This window comes from Colletotrichum paranaense (genome assembly GCF_030867605.1).
Source record: "Colletotrichum paranaense strain IMI 384185 chromosome Unknown Scaffold_8.1, whole genome shotgun sequence".
In the NCBI taxonomy this organism is placed as follows: domain Eukaryota; kingdom Fungi; phylum Ascomycota; class Sordariomycetes; order Glomerellales; family Glomerellaceae; genus Colletotrichum; species Colletotrichum paranaense.
Genome location: NW_026848966.1, coordinates 1,013,001 through 1,027,449, shown reverse-complemented (window position 1 = coordinate 1,027,449; position 14,449 = coordinate 1,013,001). Strand labels below are relative to the sequence as shown.

Below are 14,449 nucleotides of genomic sequence, written 5' to 3'. Positions count from 1 at the left end.
CGATGCAATTCCTCAAATGACTCGAGAGGCGAAGACAAGGAGAATTGAAAGGAGGAAAAAAAAAGTTTGGATAAGGTCAATTGAAGGCTCGAGCCGCCGTCTGGTTTTGGGTGAAGGAAAGATGAAACGCTCTCAGGTATGAGATGATTTGGCTTCGTGATACGGCTGCATAGCCAGCTTGTGTAGCGCCCGTTGCTCGTTAATAATATCCCACAACTCTTCAGTCTCTTGCTGAGCCTCTTCATCCGTGGCACATTGTTGTGCATGAGACTCCTGGAACGAAAGAATGGCGGCCTCGAGCGCATCATCAGGCAAGCCAAAGCCATTGAGCATCTTGCCGAATCTCGTCTCTTGTTCGAGACTTGTGTTTAGTTGAGATGTAAAGGTGAATTGCCGCTCGGTCTGAGTGGGCTTGACAACTGCAACAGCTTTTGTGGGTCGAGGTGTTTTCAGCAATGGCGGAAACACCAAGTTCGTCACAGAGGCATTGAGGTCTGTCAACTCTGTGGGGTGACCGTTTTCGGCCAGCTGCCATTGCAAGATTTTGCCTTTTGCATGACCGGATAAGATTGTTGTGCCATCATGGTTTGGTGCCAAGCACAAAGCCGAACCAGCATCTTCATCAGCAACTCCAATCGGTGAATTGACTTGAACGACAGTCGACGATGATTCAGTGCTATTCGGACCAATGAGCGGCTTCTCACCGAAGAGCTCTACGAGGTAGAGAGCCCTGTCCTCAGATGAAACGAAGACGGCACGGCCGCAGGGATCCATGGAAACGCATAGCGGAGCTGTGGAGAACAATAGTGTACGTAGAACATCGCCCGTTTGATAGTTCCAGATGATGCAAGTCTTGTCTTTGCTGGATGAGACGCAAATATTGGTTTCCGGGTTGACACTACCACTGACAGCGAGCGATGTGATGGCAGCCCTGTGGTTGGCGAGCGTACGGTCCGGCTCACTCTCCACAGAAGCATCTAGCTCTAGCAGACGGGAGACTGTCCAAACATGAATGTTGGAATCTTCGGAGCCTGTAAGGATGTGATAGGGCGTGACGGCCAGACACGAAACGGCTTGGACGTGGCAAGGTGGTGTGACCAGCTGGCGACCAGTGCATGTCTGTTGTTTCGTTAGCCACAACAAGACGTTTGGAATTGCATCCGGGAATAGGAAATATTTACCTCCCACAGGATCAACCTGCCCTCGGAGGTGCCTAACGCCAAGACATCGCCAATCAACGCCAAGCTCCGAATGCGTTCTGGAAAGGTAACGACTGTTTCTTGGATGCCCCGCGATCTTGAGTAGACGTGGACCTGGGACTTTTCGTGCTGGGCGGCAAAGACATGCGAGTCACTGATAGCTAAGCAGTGGGCCGGGGTAGCACTTCTCTTGAGAGTTGACTTGACGGTGTAGCTGGGGCTAAGAGTATGGGCGTAGATGCCGATGTCTTTGGATACGGCCGTGTTTGCCGCAATAGGCGGGCCGCAGATACAGGAGTAGAATTCTTCCGATAACATGGTGGAGAGGTGAGTGACAGAGAGGCGGTATCCGGAAGAGGTGGTAAAGGCCGAAGAGGCCGCGGGCTCGTCGGAATCCGAGACTGTAGAGATTACCTGAGAGCGGCTGTGACTCCGGATGCTCGGGTGAGAGAACGCAAGGGGTGAAAGAGACCAGGCGAATCGACGGCAGGGTTCGAGAATAGAAGCCGACGATGCCTAGAGCCACGAGGTGAACAAAACTTTGTCCTCGTGCTCGGGAAGTGAATCAGTGCCACGAGGTTGCGAGATAGGCGTGGCGTCGATCCGTCGAGGCGAAGTAAGGTATCGAGTCTTGGAAACCACGTTGAAGGGCTTGATACTAGATTCAGATCTCTCCAGGTTTTCAAAGTGCGAACGCGAGAGGCAGAGCAAGAGCCAGGGCGGGAGCGAAAGTACAGGACCAATAGCTGGCGTTAGTACCAAGCAACGTTTCCTTCTTCGAGTCGTCTATGACACACTGGTGTGCTTGTGGCGTTGAGACTGGAAAAGCCAAAAATCAGACTTAAGAAAGTTGATAACGAGAAGTTGAGCTTGAGATGTGATGAGGCTGAAGACCCGGCTGCATGTCGCATTGAGAAGAACGATGAAAAAATTCGAATCCACTTTTCCCGAGGTGCGTTATCGATAGCAATCGAGAAACGGCCCCACCACGGAAGCGGCCCCCTGGGTTCAGGTCGCCAAGGGCCTATTGGCAGTCATGCAGTGCAGTTGATAGTGCGAATAGAGCAGCTAGAAGATACGCTAACAACTGATGGCCACTAGACGTTGTCTCGCGCAGGCGCCACGGAGGGGGTTGACCTGTAGCTTGCCTATAATTCAGCCACTAACTCACCCTTACAGCAGAGAAGGAGCTCTCAGAACGCCAACTGCTCTCCCTAGAGACACTAACAACGGTCTCCACGCGGTCTGGCTTATGGGAGGGAAGGAGCGCACAGGGCAGCAGCTTCAACTTGGCAGGTGCAGCTAAGCTGGAGCTCCCTTACTTCCTGCACGCCGTGAATTTGCAACATCATCGCCAACCATCAAACGACACCACTTCAACTTCATCTGTCCATGCCATGTTTTTTCACAAGACATGTCTCTCCTTTCGCCCCTCTACTGCGTAGCAGACGCCACGAAGCCTGTCTCAGACTCCACACTCTATTGTCTTGATTCGCCAATCTCTTCCAGTTCCACCCTTCGGCCTTGGTTTCTAGCGGGGAATCTACTACCTATAGACAATCCTTCGCTTTCACAAGCCGCCAACGAAGCAAGACTCTGAAGTTTGAGCTTCCTGTTGTCTTACATGCTTGATACCGCCTCAACCGCCTCCTGTTCGTATCACTCACCGCCACGCGCCAGTCTTTTCTTTTTCATCAAAAGATCGCCGGCTATCTAGTCAGCTCTGTGCTTTGGGTCTCGGGCATCCGTCTGACGTGACGCCCCGGCTGCATCTGACATCTGCATCCATGATACAATCACAATTCATCTGCATCTCGGCAACAGGAGGCCTGCAGGTTACTGCCGCTTGATTCTTGACAGTTGGGGATGGAAGCATCCCGCAATCTGCTACGGATACCCAAGCTTTCAGCCGTGGCCTTGCACGTACGAATACCTGTGCTCGGTCCTGATTCACTGATTCAATATGCCGGTAATCTGCAGAGTACCTCACATGCCTCGCTTGATAGGGCAACGACATCAGCAATGGCGCCCCTTCTGGAATTTGAGACGAGACGAGGGCAAGGGAGCCTGCGGACCCATTGCGTCCCTCACGATCCTCTTGTTTGGTAGATGACGATTGTCCAAAGCAGGTCATCAACCCGTCACAAGATTGCCAGCCGCCCTCCGACTCTTCGACTGCTCCATCCAGAAACGCGTACGTAGTCGCGATCTCTCAAGTTGGTTGGCTCTGGGCTGTCAATTTCAAATTTGTCCAGGGACAGCTTGCTGGGCTTACATGCCCTGGTCCATGCAGACTCTGACCCTTGCTCACTGCCCTGAACAGCCGGGGGAGGGTACGAATCGACGTTGCATTTTAATCCAATGATGACCTGCTGGGGCCCTGTCTTCTCAACAGCCGGAGGAGCAGCAAACATAGGATGCGTCAACAAATTGCAACATTGTGCAGAGTGCGCGACGCATGCGACCTGCGAAGACGGCAGATGGCATGCGATGCAACCTTTCAATTTCACATCATCAATGACGAGGAAACAAGACATACGTACTTCGTACAGATTGTCAGTCTGTCAGTCTGTCAGACTGGACGACGGCAGAAGGCGTTCTGCTGATAATCCTTGGAAACAATGAATTGAGCAAAGGTCGACACTGCGATGTTCATGTACCCCAACTCTCAGACATCCGAGCGCGCGGCGAGGGAACCAGATCGCCGGTCTACCTGGTTTATACAGCACGATGCCAGGGACTTGACCCTCTCGCTATCCTATCACGGTTGAACTCTCTGCTGGTCTGCTGCGCCGTCCCTCAATCTCCTGTTGATCTCGCCAGGGCCAGTCAATCCGGAAGGGGACAACAAAAAAGGGAGGGCCGAGAGACGACCCTCGCACAACTCGATCCAAGTTGCCACACACACACACACACAACGTACCGTACGGAGTACGGATACACAACCCACATATCGAGCCTGCATACAAAAACATGAGCACGCCAAAGACACACACATGGGACAAACCCAGGCAGGCAGTGCCGAGACAGAAAGCTGCCATCTGCCGCAGAAATCACTTACTGAGACTTGGTGGTCACCGATACTGTCATTAGAGGAAATGACAATAGCAGGAGAAACAGAACTGCAAGCCTTTCAGGCAGGTGTCAGGACCCCCTGTGCTACAGTTTGCATTGCAAGCTGCTGTATTTGCAACGATCGTGTGCGTGCCGCCGCACAAGGCCTGCCAACACATGCGGATATGGAGTACTGTGTACGGATACAAGATGCAGGCTGCAGACGCAGCAACACAGACGCCTCGGCCGCCCTGGGCCGGTGGCACTAACATGGAATACGCGATGGGGCTTCGTTGAGGCCTGCCAGGGGTCTGATCCGCCGCGTTGGTCGTTGGTTGCGGGTTGTTGGACGGTTTTTTGGAGTCCAGTCTGTTCTTTTGGGGACCCTTCGCTTCGATCCCTCGGGACTCGATTTTGTGATCGATTCTTCTGTGTCATGCTTCACCAACATTTGATTGCGGAAACCCCAGTGCAACGTGGTGGATATTATTCGCGGAGGTGACAACTCGTTCGAGGAGAAAACTCTTTCAACCTCCATCTCGCAGCCGTTTAAGCCTCCATCGTACAGGTCACGGTGGACACGGCCATGTGTCATGAACACGCACTCGGGTCGGGACAATTAATGACAGTTCACAGGCGAAGAGCATGCTTCAGACAGAATCAGACGCCAGCCCACCTTCCAAGCTTCGACGCCAAATAAGTCCAATATTGCTTCTGCAACCGTGTGGCAGCGAACTGCCGTATGCAGCGCAGATATGCACAGAGAGCCCACTACCAGCGTAGCATTATTGAAGGCACAAGAGGTCCTCGCCCACATCCACCTACGTTGCTTTTTCTTCTTTTTCTTCCACTGTTCGACAGACTACAGTCCGACGATACGGGTACGGAGCATATCTAGGCTACGGATACCGGTTACTCTATGTATACATACTTCGTCCGGACACCCAAGCTGTAATTGTTCTTTCGGTGGACCGAAAATCGGGGACGCGATGCTTGCCGTTTGTTACTCGCTTCTCAATAGACAACGCTAAGAGGCATGCTGCCCCTGACCCGGCCATTCTAGGCGTCTCCATCCCGTGAGCTCCGGAGTCCCGCTGGACTGGTTCCCTCACTGGTTCGCAAATCGCAATGGCCTCGCGGCAAGAGTAAAGTATCATGGAGTATCCGGAACGCAAAGTGGACGGCACGGGTGGTACCTATGCTGTGGTTCGCGCAGACTCTGCACTCCCCGGAAGTGAAAAGAAAAGAACACCAAAGCCAAGGGACGGCCTTGGCTGCCACTCTGTACAGACTACACATGCACAGTAGGGGTGCGGACGACGCAAGGGCGAAAAGCACCATGCCTGGCGAATTTGTGTCTCACTCTCACGACTAACAATGGCCGTCAGCATTCTGGTCGTCCTACGGACCTACGGTCTATAGAATACTTATAGTCTCCCTCCGTGTCGGTTGTCTGAGATGGTGCAGCAAGCCCGACAACGTGTATCGCACTTACATTGATTAATTATTGTTGTTGTGGCCCTCGAGGTGTCACGGCATACGCAGCTTTCCCCTCCGGCAATCTCTGGGAAGCAATCTTTCTCATTCTCGATCCCTTGCCGTCACCCTCGAGGTATTCGGAGACGGAGCTCTCTCCCGCTACACCCCCCTTCTCATCTCATCTCATCTCCCTCGTCACGTCGTGGGCCCTTTCTCAGTCTTCCACTACGGATACTCTCCAACGGTCACAGAGTGCCTGCCCTCTTTGGGAATCCCGGATCCGACCACACAATCGTCCTTTCGGCTTTTGTATACGAAGTAGTGAGATATACTACATCGTACCGTACGGATACCTCCCCCCTTGATTCCCTTCTCGTAGAAGCAGGATAGAAGCAGTGGAAATCGAACAACAACAAGGTCCTCCCTCGGATCCCTACTAGCGACATTCCCTTCTTCTGCCCTACTGCTCCGTCGTCTCTGCCCATTGCCCACAGACGTGAGCAGTCGGGTGTCCATCGTCGCTGGAGCATTGTGGTACACAGACACGGCTACACGCCCGTCGCCCGTGGCCCATTCCCATCCTCTTCCCTGTCGTCAGCCCTGGCAGCTTAAAGGCTGAGCAGCTCCCAAGCGGCCAGCATCCTCGTGAGCAACGACCACCCCTGGCTCTTGGAGGTTCTCCCCTTTTCTCTCAGAGACTCGCCCAATGGCATGAGTATCAACCCATGTGGCATGCACCCCATGTTCGCGTTAGACGTTCCAGCTCCCTTCCCTGCCCCACACGCGACCGAGGCCCTCCCTGCAAGGAACATCTCTCCAACAACCTTTAAAACATCCCGTCCGCCGGTCCTGGGGCGAAGACGCTCCGTCCGGAGCATGAAAAACCTCTTGCCACTGACCCTGCCCTCCAGCTCCAGCAACAGCTCCAACGCCAGCTCCTCCAACTGCAGTTCAAGTTCCAGATCTAGCTCTAGCTCTAGCTCCATCTTCAGCCCGCAGCCGATCATCTGTCGTCCTGTCTCGTCGCCGCTGCCAACCCAGTTTCAACCACACCACCATCACCACAGTCATCACACGCGTTCGCAGCCGCATACCGACCTCTCCTACGGATACCAACCCGAGCGTTTATGCATCCGAGCCGGCGTCATGGCCGAAGCCGCGGAACCCACCATGGACTGCAACCTGCCGGAGCTGCTGGCCCAGGACCTTGAGTTCTCTGCCCTCATCTTCGCCGCCAAGAACATGACTGCCGGCGCGCCCTCGCCTGCTCTCGCCTCGGACGAAGACGACTGGCACGACACTGCTGAACCTCCTTCCGTCCTCGGCGCACCATGTCATCCCAACGGAGTGGCTCAATTCCAGCCTCTAGGTGCTATCGACGAGAAAAGCTCGGCCAGCGATGCGAGCCGCCATGACATTTCAGACGCCGCTTCAAGCTCGAGCGGTGACTCCTTTAGCATGGCCGGGGGTGACCTCGACGGCGAAGACGACGCCGCCGAATCACCGCACATTCGCCAACATTCTGTTCTCACTGCAGACACCACCATTTCCGCCTCAAGCCAACCCGTGATCGCGTCATCTTGGTCGCAAAAACGAGTCGTCTCCTTTGGAGGTGAAGCAGACGGAAGCTTGGAGAGCTGGATGGACTTTGAGCCAGACGCGCCGGCGGATCATCCCGAGCTCGGCAAGAGCCTAGTCCAATCGCCCGTCTTGACACCCATCAAGCCGGTGCGGCCGCTATCCCGACTAGGCGACCGGTCCATCAACGAATCACCGCCCCGGGCCAAGAGCGCCAATGCCGCAGCCACTACGCGCCGGCTGTCCAACCCGTTTGAGGGTTACACCCGGCCCACCAGCCGGGCCCGGAGTCTGCACCTAGACCCTACGGCGGCGGCCGTTGCTGCTGCCGCCAAGGAGCAGAACCGCCATTCGATGCATTCGATTCATTCGCTTCACTCTGTCGACATCGCCGTGCCCACGCGTTGCTCATCGCTAAAACACCGCGTCTCATTCACCGATGACGCCCGCAAGGCTATCTCTACTCGGTCTCGTTCGCGTTCGCATGCGTCTTCGCGGCAAAGGCAACCCGATCACATCGTCGCGCCGGGGACGGATCGTAGCTCTATTATCTCCGACCTCAAGGAGGAACTGGAGCCATGGTTCCGGTACCTCGATGCGCATGACACGCCGACTTCAACTCCCCGCCAGGGCCTGGCTCCCCCTCTACTTGTGACACCGCGCCCGACCTCCCGCTCCGGCGCCGCTGGCCCTTCAAGAGCATACACCACACCGACTCCTCGTCCCCGATCTCAGGCTCAAACAAGGTCTCGGCCTACATCGTCTCTTAGCACATCATACACTTGGCTCGAGGACCCGATCGACATTCCGCCTCCTCCCTCGGACGACCAAAGCCGCCGTATTCCTCTTCCTCCCAATGTGATGGAATCTCTCCGCGTCTCCGTGACATGCTTTCCCGAGACAACGCTTCTCTGCTCCAGCCTCTCCATCGAGACGATCCGTAGCTATTCCCGCAAGGTCAGACAACCAGCCGCTCCGGAGGCTCTTCGCCCAGACACACCGCCCGCGTCTCCGAAACGCTGGCGCTGGCTCAGCTCCCGCCGCACTACCAATCTCAACCGTCGCTGCTGCTCCCGCGGCGCGTCCTCCTCCAACCTCGATCTCCCCTCCTCTGCCTCCCTATCGCCGTCAACAGCTACCCTCGTTGCTCCACCCCAGTGGTCCCGTATTCGCAGCGTCTTCCCCCAGGGGTCAGATTGGCTCTGCGACGCCCTCTACGCCCACATCGTCGCGTACAACTACCTCGCGCCCATGGTTCAGAACAGTACGACACAGTCGCAGCCGAGACCTCCCACACCTGCTAGCCCCAGCAGCAGCAGTGTCATCACGGATGACTCCATCCCCAAGAAGGCCGCCACCTTACTCGGCCTTCAGGGCATGCAAGGGATGCAGGACATGACGACATCGCCACCGCCGCCAAAGTCGTTGCGGAAGCGATCCAGCATGTTTCTCGGCCTCCGGACCTGTTCAGCATCACGACAGAGTCAGATTCCAACGCCGGCTCCTCCTGCTGTGCCAACAATGACGCCGGCAGCACACTCTGCTGCGGTCTCCGATGTCCCCCTTCGGGAGCTGCAGCAGGGGTTGTCGCGGTGTATCGCGCACCTCGTGACGACGTTGCGCGCCGGGGGGTCCGGCAGGTCTATGGCCGGAGGCGACCTGATCAACGAGGTTGATCCGCTCGTCATGCGATCTCTGTGCGAGATTGTCAAGTGCTGCGAGGAATCGCCGAGCACGACAAATGATCGGTCTTTGTAACAATATTTTTACCATCTTCGTTATACCACTAGAGTTTTGTTTTGTTTGTGTCTTTTTTTCTCTGTCAGCGGACTTGAGACACACTCGGTACTCATGAGGCGCTCAGGGATTGGGTGGTCAGGGAAGAGCGCGCGAGTCTTGTTATGGAATTCGGTATATATACCCTGATTTCTTGTCTTTCAAGCGTGGAGTAGAAAAGGGGGTTGGTCAGTCATAAAAGACAAAATAGCCTACTGGGGGGAGTTTAGCATGGTGTTTTTACCGGGTAATAGGCAGAAGGGAATCAAATGGCCACACGCCTCTTTCACACTTGTCTCGATGTGCATTAGTTGATGTTCAAGATGAAGTGACGTCGGTGACGAAGAGTTGGGAAGATGCCACGAGTGAGTTTTTGGTCCATAAGATATTCCGAAGAACTTTATTCGTAGGACACGCTTTAGGATGTCTGTACTGTTTGCATAGTTCTCATACTATCTGATAGTCTGCGATGGACTGAATCATGCATTCGTGATTCAGAGTTGTAACAGAAGGGTTAACTGGGAGCAAAAGAGGTGTTTGCAAAGGCAGGTCTGGTATTGAACAGAAGCTGAATCTTGCCTGATTCTCGTCAGCGTTCCGTGCAATTCGTTGCAATATCTACATTCCGCAACTACGAGTCTCACAACGACTTTGGCGGATTTTCCCTCATCGAGGACGACTACGAGGGTAACAGTACGCCCCCCCGCCCCCTCCAGGCTTGACTACGTGCCCGACTATGCGGAGCTACCTTCGAGTACAACCGCTATGAGTCTCACGACGAGCCTCTAGACCAAACCGACGAGGGTGGTGAAGACTTCGAGCAGTCGAGCGCTATTGATCACGAGGATGACTACCTTGTGCCTTCAAGTACTGTTCAAGAGTGTGATCCAGCCAGGACCTCAATGTACTAACTATACCTACTTTAACTTGCTGGACAAATCAGCCACCAAGCTTACCGTCTCCGAAAGATTTGACATTTTACCCATCTTCGTTGTTTTTCAATACCCATCTCCCAAAAGGGGATATTTATTACAAAGTAAGTCTCGAATAATTCAACACAGCAGTCATCTTCACCATAACCACCGCATTCACATCACAGACTTTCCCTTTACCTTTCTCTCCACTATCTCGCAAGTGCGCAAGACAGGATAGAACCGAAATGACGATTACACACGAGCAGCAACAAACTTGCCAACCTCTCCATCGCCCAACATGGCGATCATCAAACGGACTCGGCCGTCTGCGCAACCGCTTCCAGAACCTGCCAACGGAGGTCCTGCTCGTCATCATAGAGCACGTCCTCCAGCCCGAGGCTCAAAAGCCGAAAATGCAAGCCCTCGCGGGGCATCTCTACCTCGGCCTCCTCAACGACAGATTCCGGGAGTTGATCACACCCATCCTCGAGTCCCACGTGCGCAGCAACTTCTCCCGTAACACAAACGCAAGCATGGGCACGCCCTCACAGAAAGATCCGGGCGGGTTATACTCGTACATCCTCATCCTCTCCACAATAAGAGGGTTCCCCGAAGGAGTCAACGCAGCCCTGGACCTCGGCGCGGGTATCAACGCCAACGACGGCATCGACAAGTCCCTCGCAGCCAACGAGATTCTCCACGGCAAGCCGGAACCTAAGGGGTCATGCTTGACCTCCCTCCACTGGGCGGCCTTTAATCGTGATACTGCGATGCTCCGCCTCTTACTAGACCGAGGCGCCGACGTCCAACGCACGACACACAGCTCCATCGACCGCAACCTGATCCGGACGCCGCCCCCGGATTCGCCCTTGAAGCCAAACAATCGCTACAAAATCAATATGACGACGCGGGTGAATGCTCTGGGTTTCGCGCTGCAGGCGAATTACAGCCTCTTGCCTGGCGGCATGACGGAGCAGCAGCATCGGGAGCGGGAGTTCAAGGACGCCTGTGAGCTGGGGCGGTGGGGCGTTGCGCGGGATATCTTGGCGAATACGGAATGGAGGAGAAGGTGCGCTGAGAGGGATGAGTATAATTTGCGACCGTCTGCGCCATGGTCTCTTGTGCGTGCTGTGAGGAGAAGGAATCCTAGTCGGCGGGTGGTGAGCTATCATGCGAATGAGTGGTGATGCTGTTGAAGGATGCTTCCAAGGATAGTGAGGTAATGGGGGAGAGGGAAGGGGCGAAATGTCTGCTCTTTTGTTGTTGATTCCCCCGGGAGGAGATTCTACTTCTGGGTTCACGATGGCGGCTGGTAGAGTTTGAGGAGTGTCTATCTGGAAGTCGTGATACGCAAATGCATATAGTCTCTGTACTAGCAGTAGCCGAGATTCTATTCTGGCCTTGAGCGATCTCAGCCTTACTTCTCCGATATAGGAGAGATGTTCACATAGTAGAAGTATCTTAGTATACACCTTCATAGACATCACCTCAAGTCTGAAGTCCAACTCCATGACACTTTGCAACGTCTGACAGGCATCGTTTACATTTACCCACGGTTCAAATCAACCTCAGCTTCACCACATCCCTCTATACTATGAATACTCAACACTCCCTTCAAAAGGATAGGGATCCCTCACAACCCTACCGACCTGTGAATCCCAATCCGGATCGCCAATCCCATCCCCCTCCTCCTTATCTCCCTTCCACCCGCCGCGTGGCCTGGTCGTCCTCCCCATCTCCCCCCTCCCAGCCCGCCCCCCACTTCCCGCTCCATCACCACGTCCACCACCAGGCCCATCACCATCATCACCATGCCACACCCTCGCCACGCGCCCCTTTCCCCTCACCCCTTTCATACACCCGTTACTCAGCCCCAACAAGCCCGCGCTCCCCAGCAAGAGCACAAGCAGCACCAGATTCCCCGCCTGCGAGACGTTGCCGCTGAAGATGGCGACGACGTACACGGCCAGCTTGGCCGTCGCCTCGAGGTAGCCCTGCACGGCCGTCTTTGCGAGGAGCCAGGCGTCTGTCGTCAGGGCGGCGAGGTCGTCTGCTGGGCCGCGCATGCGAATTTTGAGGGAGGGGGTTAGGGGGATGAGGTACTCTGTGAGTTTTGGTGGTAAAGACGATATGGCTATGCCGCCGTTGCCGTTGCCATTGCTAGCGAAGAACGCAGTGGCCGGCGGCGGCGGAGGAGGAGGAGGAGGGGGAGGGGTGCGTTGTTTGATAATGTAGATATTTAAGAGGCGGGATGTGATGAGTGCTAGGATCGATGCGAGACCCCACCCTTTGTGGACATTAGTTCGGCTTGTAAAGGATGCTCCACCACCGAGATCTAGTTTGAGATTGATTGTGGGAGAAGACATCGCGATCAAGGGGGTTTGGTGGAAATCGAACGATCAAGGTGGGTTACCATGCAGAAGGGGGGAGCCAAAGACCCAGGAGGAAATGGGAGATGCTGGAAAATTTGGAACAAAGACTTACAGTCTGCTAGTAAAATCATGATAGTCAGCGCAGCAAACGTAAGAACCGGACTCGCGAGGTACAGCAAGTGACTCCCCCGCTCAAACTCCCACTCCGAACCGTGCTCAAAAGCTCGACCGCGTCGATTCCGGCTCCGGCTCCGTTTCCGGCCGGTGGAGAGGGTGCCGACGTCGAGTGTGATGATCTTTTCCCCGCTGCCTCCTCCGCCTCCTACTACTCCGGTCCCGTAAGCCTCGATCCCACCACCGCCGGCTAGCTTCCTCCTCTTGAGATCCTTCTCCCGCGCCCGTTCCTCCTGGACCCCAAGTCGGGAAAGAAATAACAGCATTCCCGGATTCGTCACCTTAACATCCTTCTTCCGCCCGCCGGGCAGTGCCTGCGTACCGAAGATGCCGGCACCGCCGTTTCCTCCGCCTCCTCCCGCGGCGGCACCCCCGTAGCCGAGTGCAGCGGACGTCTGGGCCGTGACTACACCGCTGGTCCCCGCGACGCTGTCGGCCGCTTGCTGATAATGCAACCCCGGCGCGAGGACCAGTGCGTCGAACCAGGACGACGTGCCCGTCAGCGCGGTACGGTTGGCGATGGTCTGTAGGTCCGCGAGGGCGACGAGCCCCGCTGCTGAGAGGGACAGGCCTGGGATGGGTTCTTTGGAGAGGACTGGGAAGGGCATGATGCCGGGTGCGGGTTTGCTCGCCCGGCCTTGTTCTCTACAAGGCTCGACGAGGACAATGCTTTTGAGGGTGGGAGCTGGAGTAGATCTCTTATCTTGACTGGGTTTGATCGGCTTGAGCCTCACGCTGATGACGTGGTCGAGATCCCCGGCGGCGATTTTGTCACGAGGACGAGGAGGGCATGGTGTTGGCTTTCTCCGTTAGCGACGACGATGACAGAGATTATACACGATGAACCCGGGATGATGTCTCGATGAGCAGGCCGATATGCAAACAACCAAAGAAAGTTCCGTCCGAATGACCTTGGGTTGCAGGGTTGCATCCTGCTGCGGGCTGACCCTTTCGCCCCTCCATCCCACCCTCCATCTTGCCCCTCCTCTATCCGAACTGCCTGGCATATCTAGCTCTCCGAATCTCCAAAGCCTCCCAGCCTCTCTCTGCTACCCCGACGCTATTACGTGCATGTGAAGTCGCAGCCAAGCTTGGAGCCGTTGCGAACGATGGCGCTGACGTTGGGTCCCCCACCTACCAACGCTAAGGTATATGTAGCTCGCGCCGGCGTTGATTGCTACTCCGCATCTAAAGAGTTCCGATTTCCTACCCCACCTACCATGTCAGACGCCGACAAGCCGGCCGGCGCCGGATAGGCCCGTTTTGTCTCAGACAGAGCGAGTTTGCAAATAAGCTTAAGTCGAGAGAAACGACGCATGATTGGGTTGTGGACGTGAGACTTACTTAACGCTGCAGCAACCTTTCAAGGGCTCTTCCAAGGGCTGGAGAAGAGTTAGGTTCTGGGAATAGCTCCGAGTCAGATGTGCTTCAAGTTGATCGACCTGCTTCAGTGCTGCGAAGTTGAGAGATTGATCAGTGTTCAAGGTATCGCCTTCGGCTTTGCTTTGAAGCCCGTTGTCCTCGAACGAGACTCTATGATGTGTCTAGTGGTCATACCTATGAAATGAGCCGATGGTACAATGAAATAAACCGGAGTGTGCCTCAAGTACCCCATGATGAGTATGAGTTGAGCTGGATGCGCCTCTTTATCCTACCTTATTTGAAAGCGTCCAAAATGCCCAGTCAGATGGCCCTCAGCTTGTGGGATACATTTAGACCTTGCCTTTTGTCCTTATAGTGAATAGAGACTCGAGCTCTGGCATTCGGTGGCTGCCTTGTAAAAGAGCCACCTGATAAGCTGATTTCACTATGCCACTTGTATCTCGCAAGGACTAAAACCAATGGATTCGGGTGTATAAGCCGGTAACTTGGGAAGTAGACTTCATAGACCAAAGAGGTGAGG

At 55.0% G+C, this 14,449-nt stretch overlaps 5 protein-coding genes across 5 annotated transcripts; 2 read left to right on the top strand and 3 right to left on the bottom strand.

Annotated features, from left to right (window-relative positions):
• Nucleotides 1-132: 132 nt before the first annotated feature.
• CPAR01_10189 (WD domain-containing protein) lies at nt 133-1,517 on the bottom strand (the record flags this gene model as incomplete). Its single annotated transcript, XM_060494451.1, has 2 exons — nt 133-1,119; nt 1,182-1,517. 2 exons carry the CDS (start codon nt 1,515-1,517, stop codon nt 133-135), a joined length of 1,323 nt encoding a protein of 440 aa, XP_060346633.1.
• A 3,795-nt stretch (nt 1,518-5,312) lies between these two features.
• CPAR01_10188 (uncharacterized protein) lies at nt 5,313-5,552 on the bottom strand (the record flags this gene model as incomplete). Its single annotated transcript, XM_060494450.1, has 1 exon — nt 5,313-5,552. The coding sequence occupies one exon, from the start codon at nt 5,550-5,552 to the stop codon at nt 5,313-5,315; it is 240 nt and encodes a 79-aa protein (XP_060346632.1).
• Nucleotides 5,553-6,878: 1,326 nt separating this feature from the next.
• CPAR01_10187 (uncharacterized protein) lies at nt 6,879-9,068 on the top strand (the record flags this gene model as incomplete). The annotated part of the gene is made up of 1 exon (XM_060494449.1): nt 6,879-9,068. The coding sequence occupies one exon, from the start codon at nt 6,879-6,881 to the stop codon at nt 9,066-9,068; it is 2,190 nt and encodes a 729-aa protein (XP_060346631.1).
• Nucleotides 9,069-10,245: 1,177 nt separating this feature from the next.
• On the top strand, nt 10,246-11,187 carry CPAR01_10186 (uncharacterized protein; the record flags this gene model as incomplete). Its single annotated transcript, XM_060494448.1, has 1 exon — nt 10,246-11,187. One exon carries the CDS (start codon nt 10,246-10,248, stop codon nt 11,185-11,187), a length of 942 nt encoding a protein of 313 aa, XP_060346630.1.
• A 405-nt stretch (nt 11,188-11,592) lies between these two features.
• CPAR01_10185 (uncharacterized protein) lies at nt 11,593-13,521 on the bottom strand (the record flags this gene model as incomplete). The annotated part of the gene is made up of 3 exons (XM_060494447.1): nt 11,593-12,287; nt 12,485-13,346; nt 13,393-13,521. The coding sequence occupies 3 exons, from the start codon at nt 13,519-13,521 to the stop codon at nt 11,593-11,595; spliced, it is 1,686 nt and encodes a 561-aa protein (XP_060346629.1).
• Between the last annotated feature and the right edge of the window lie 928 nt (nt 13,522-14,449).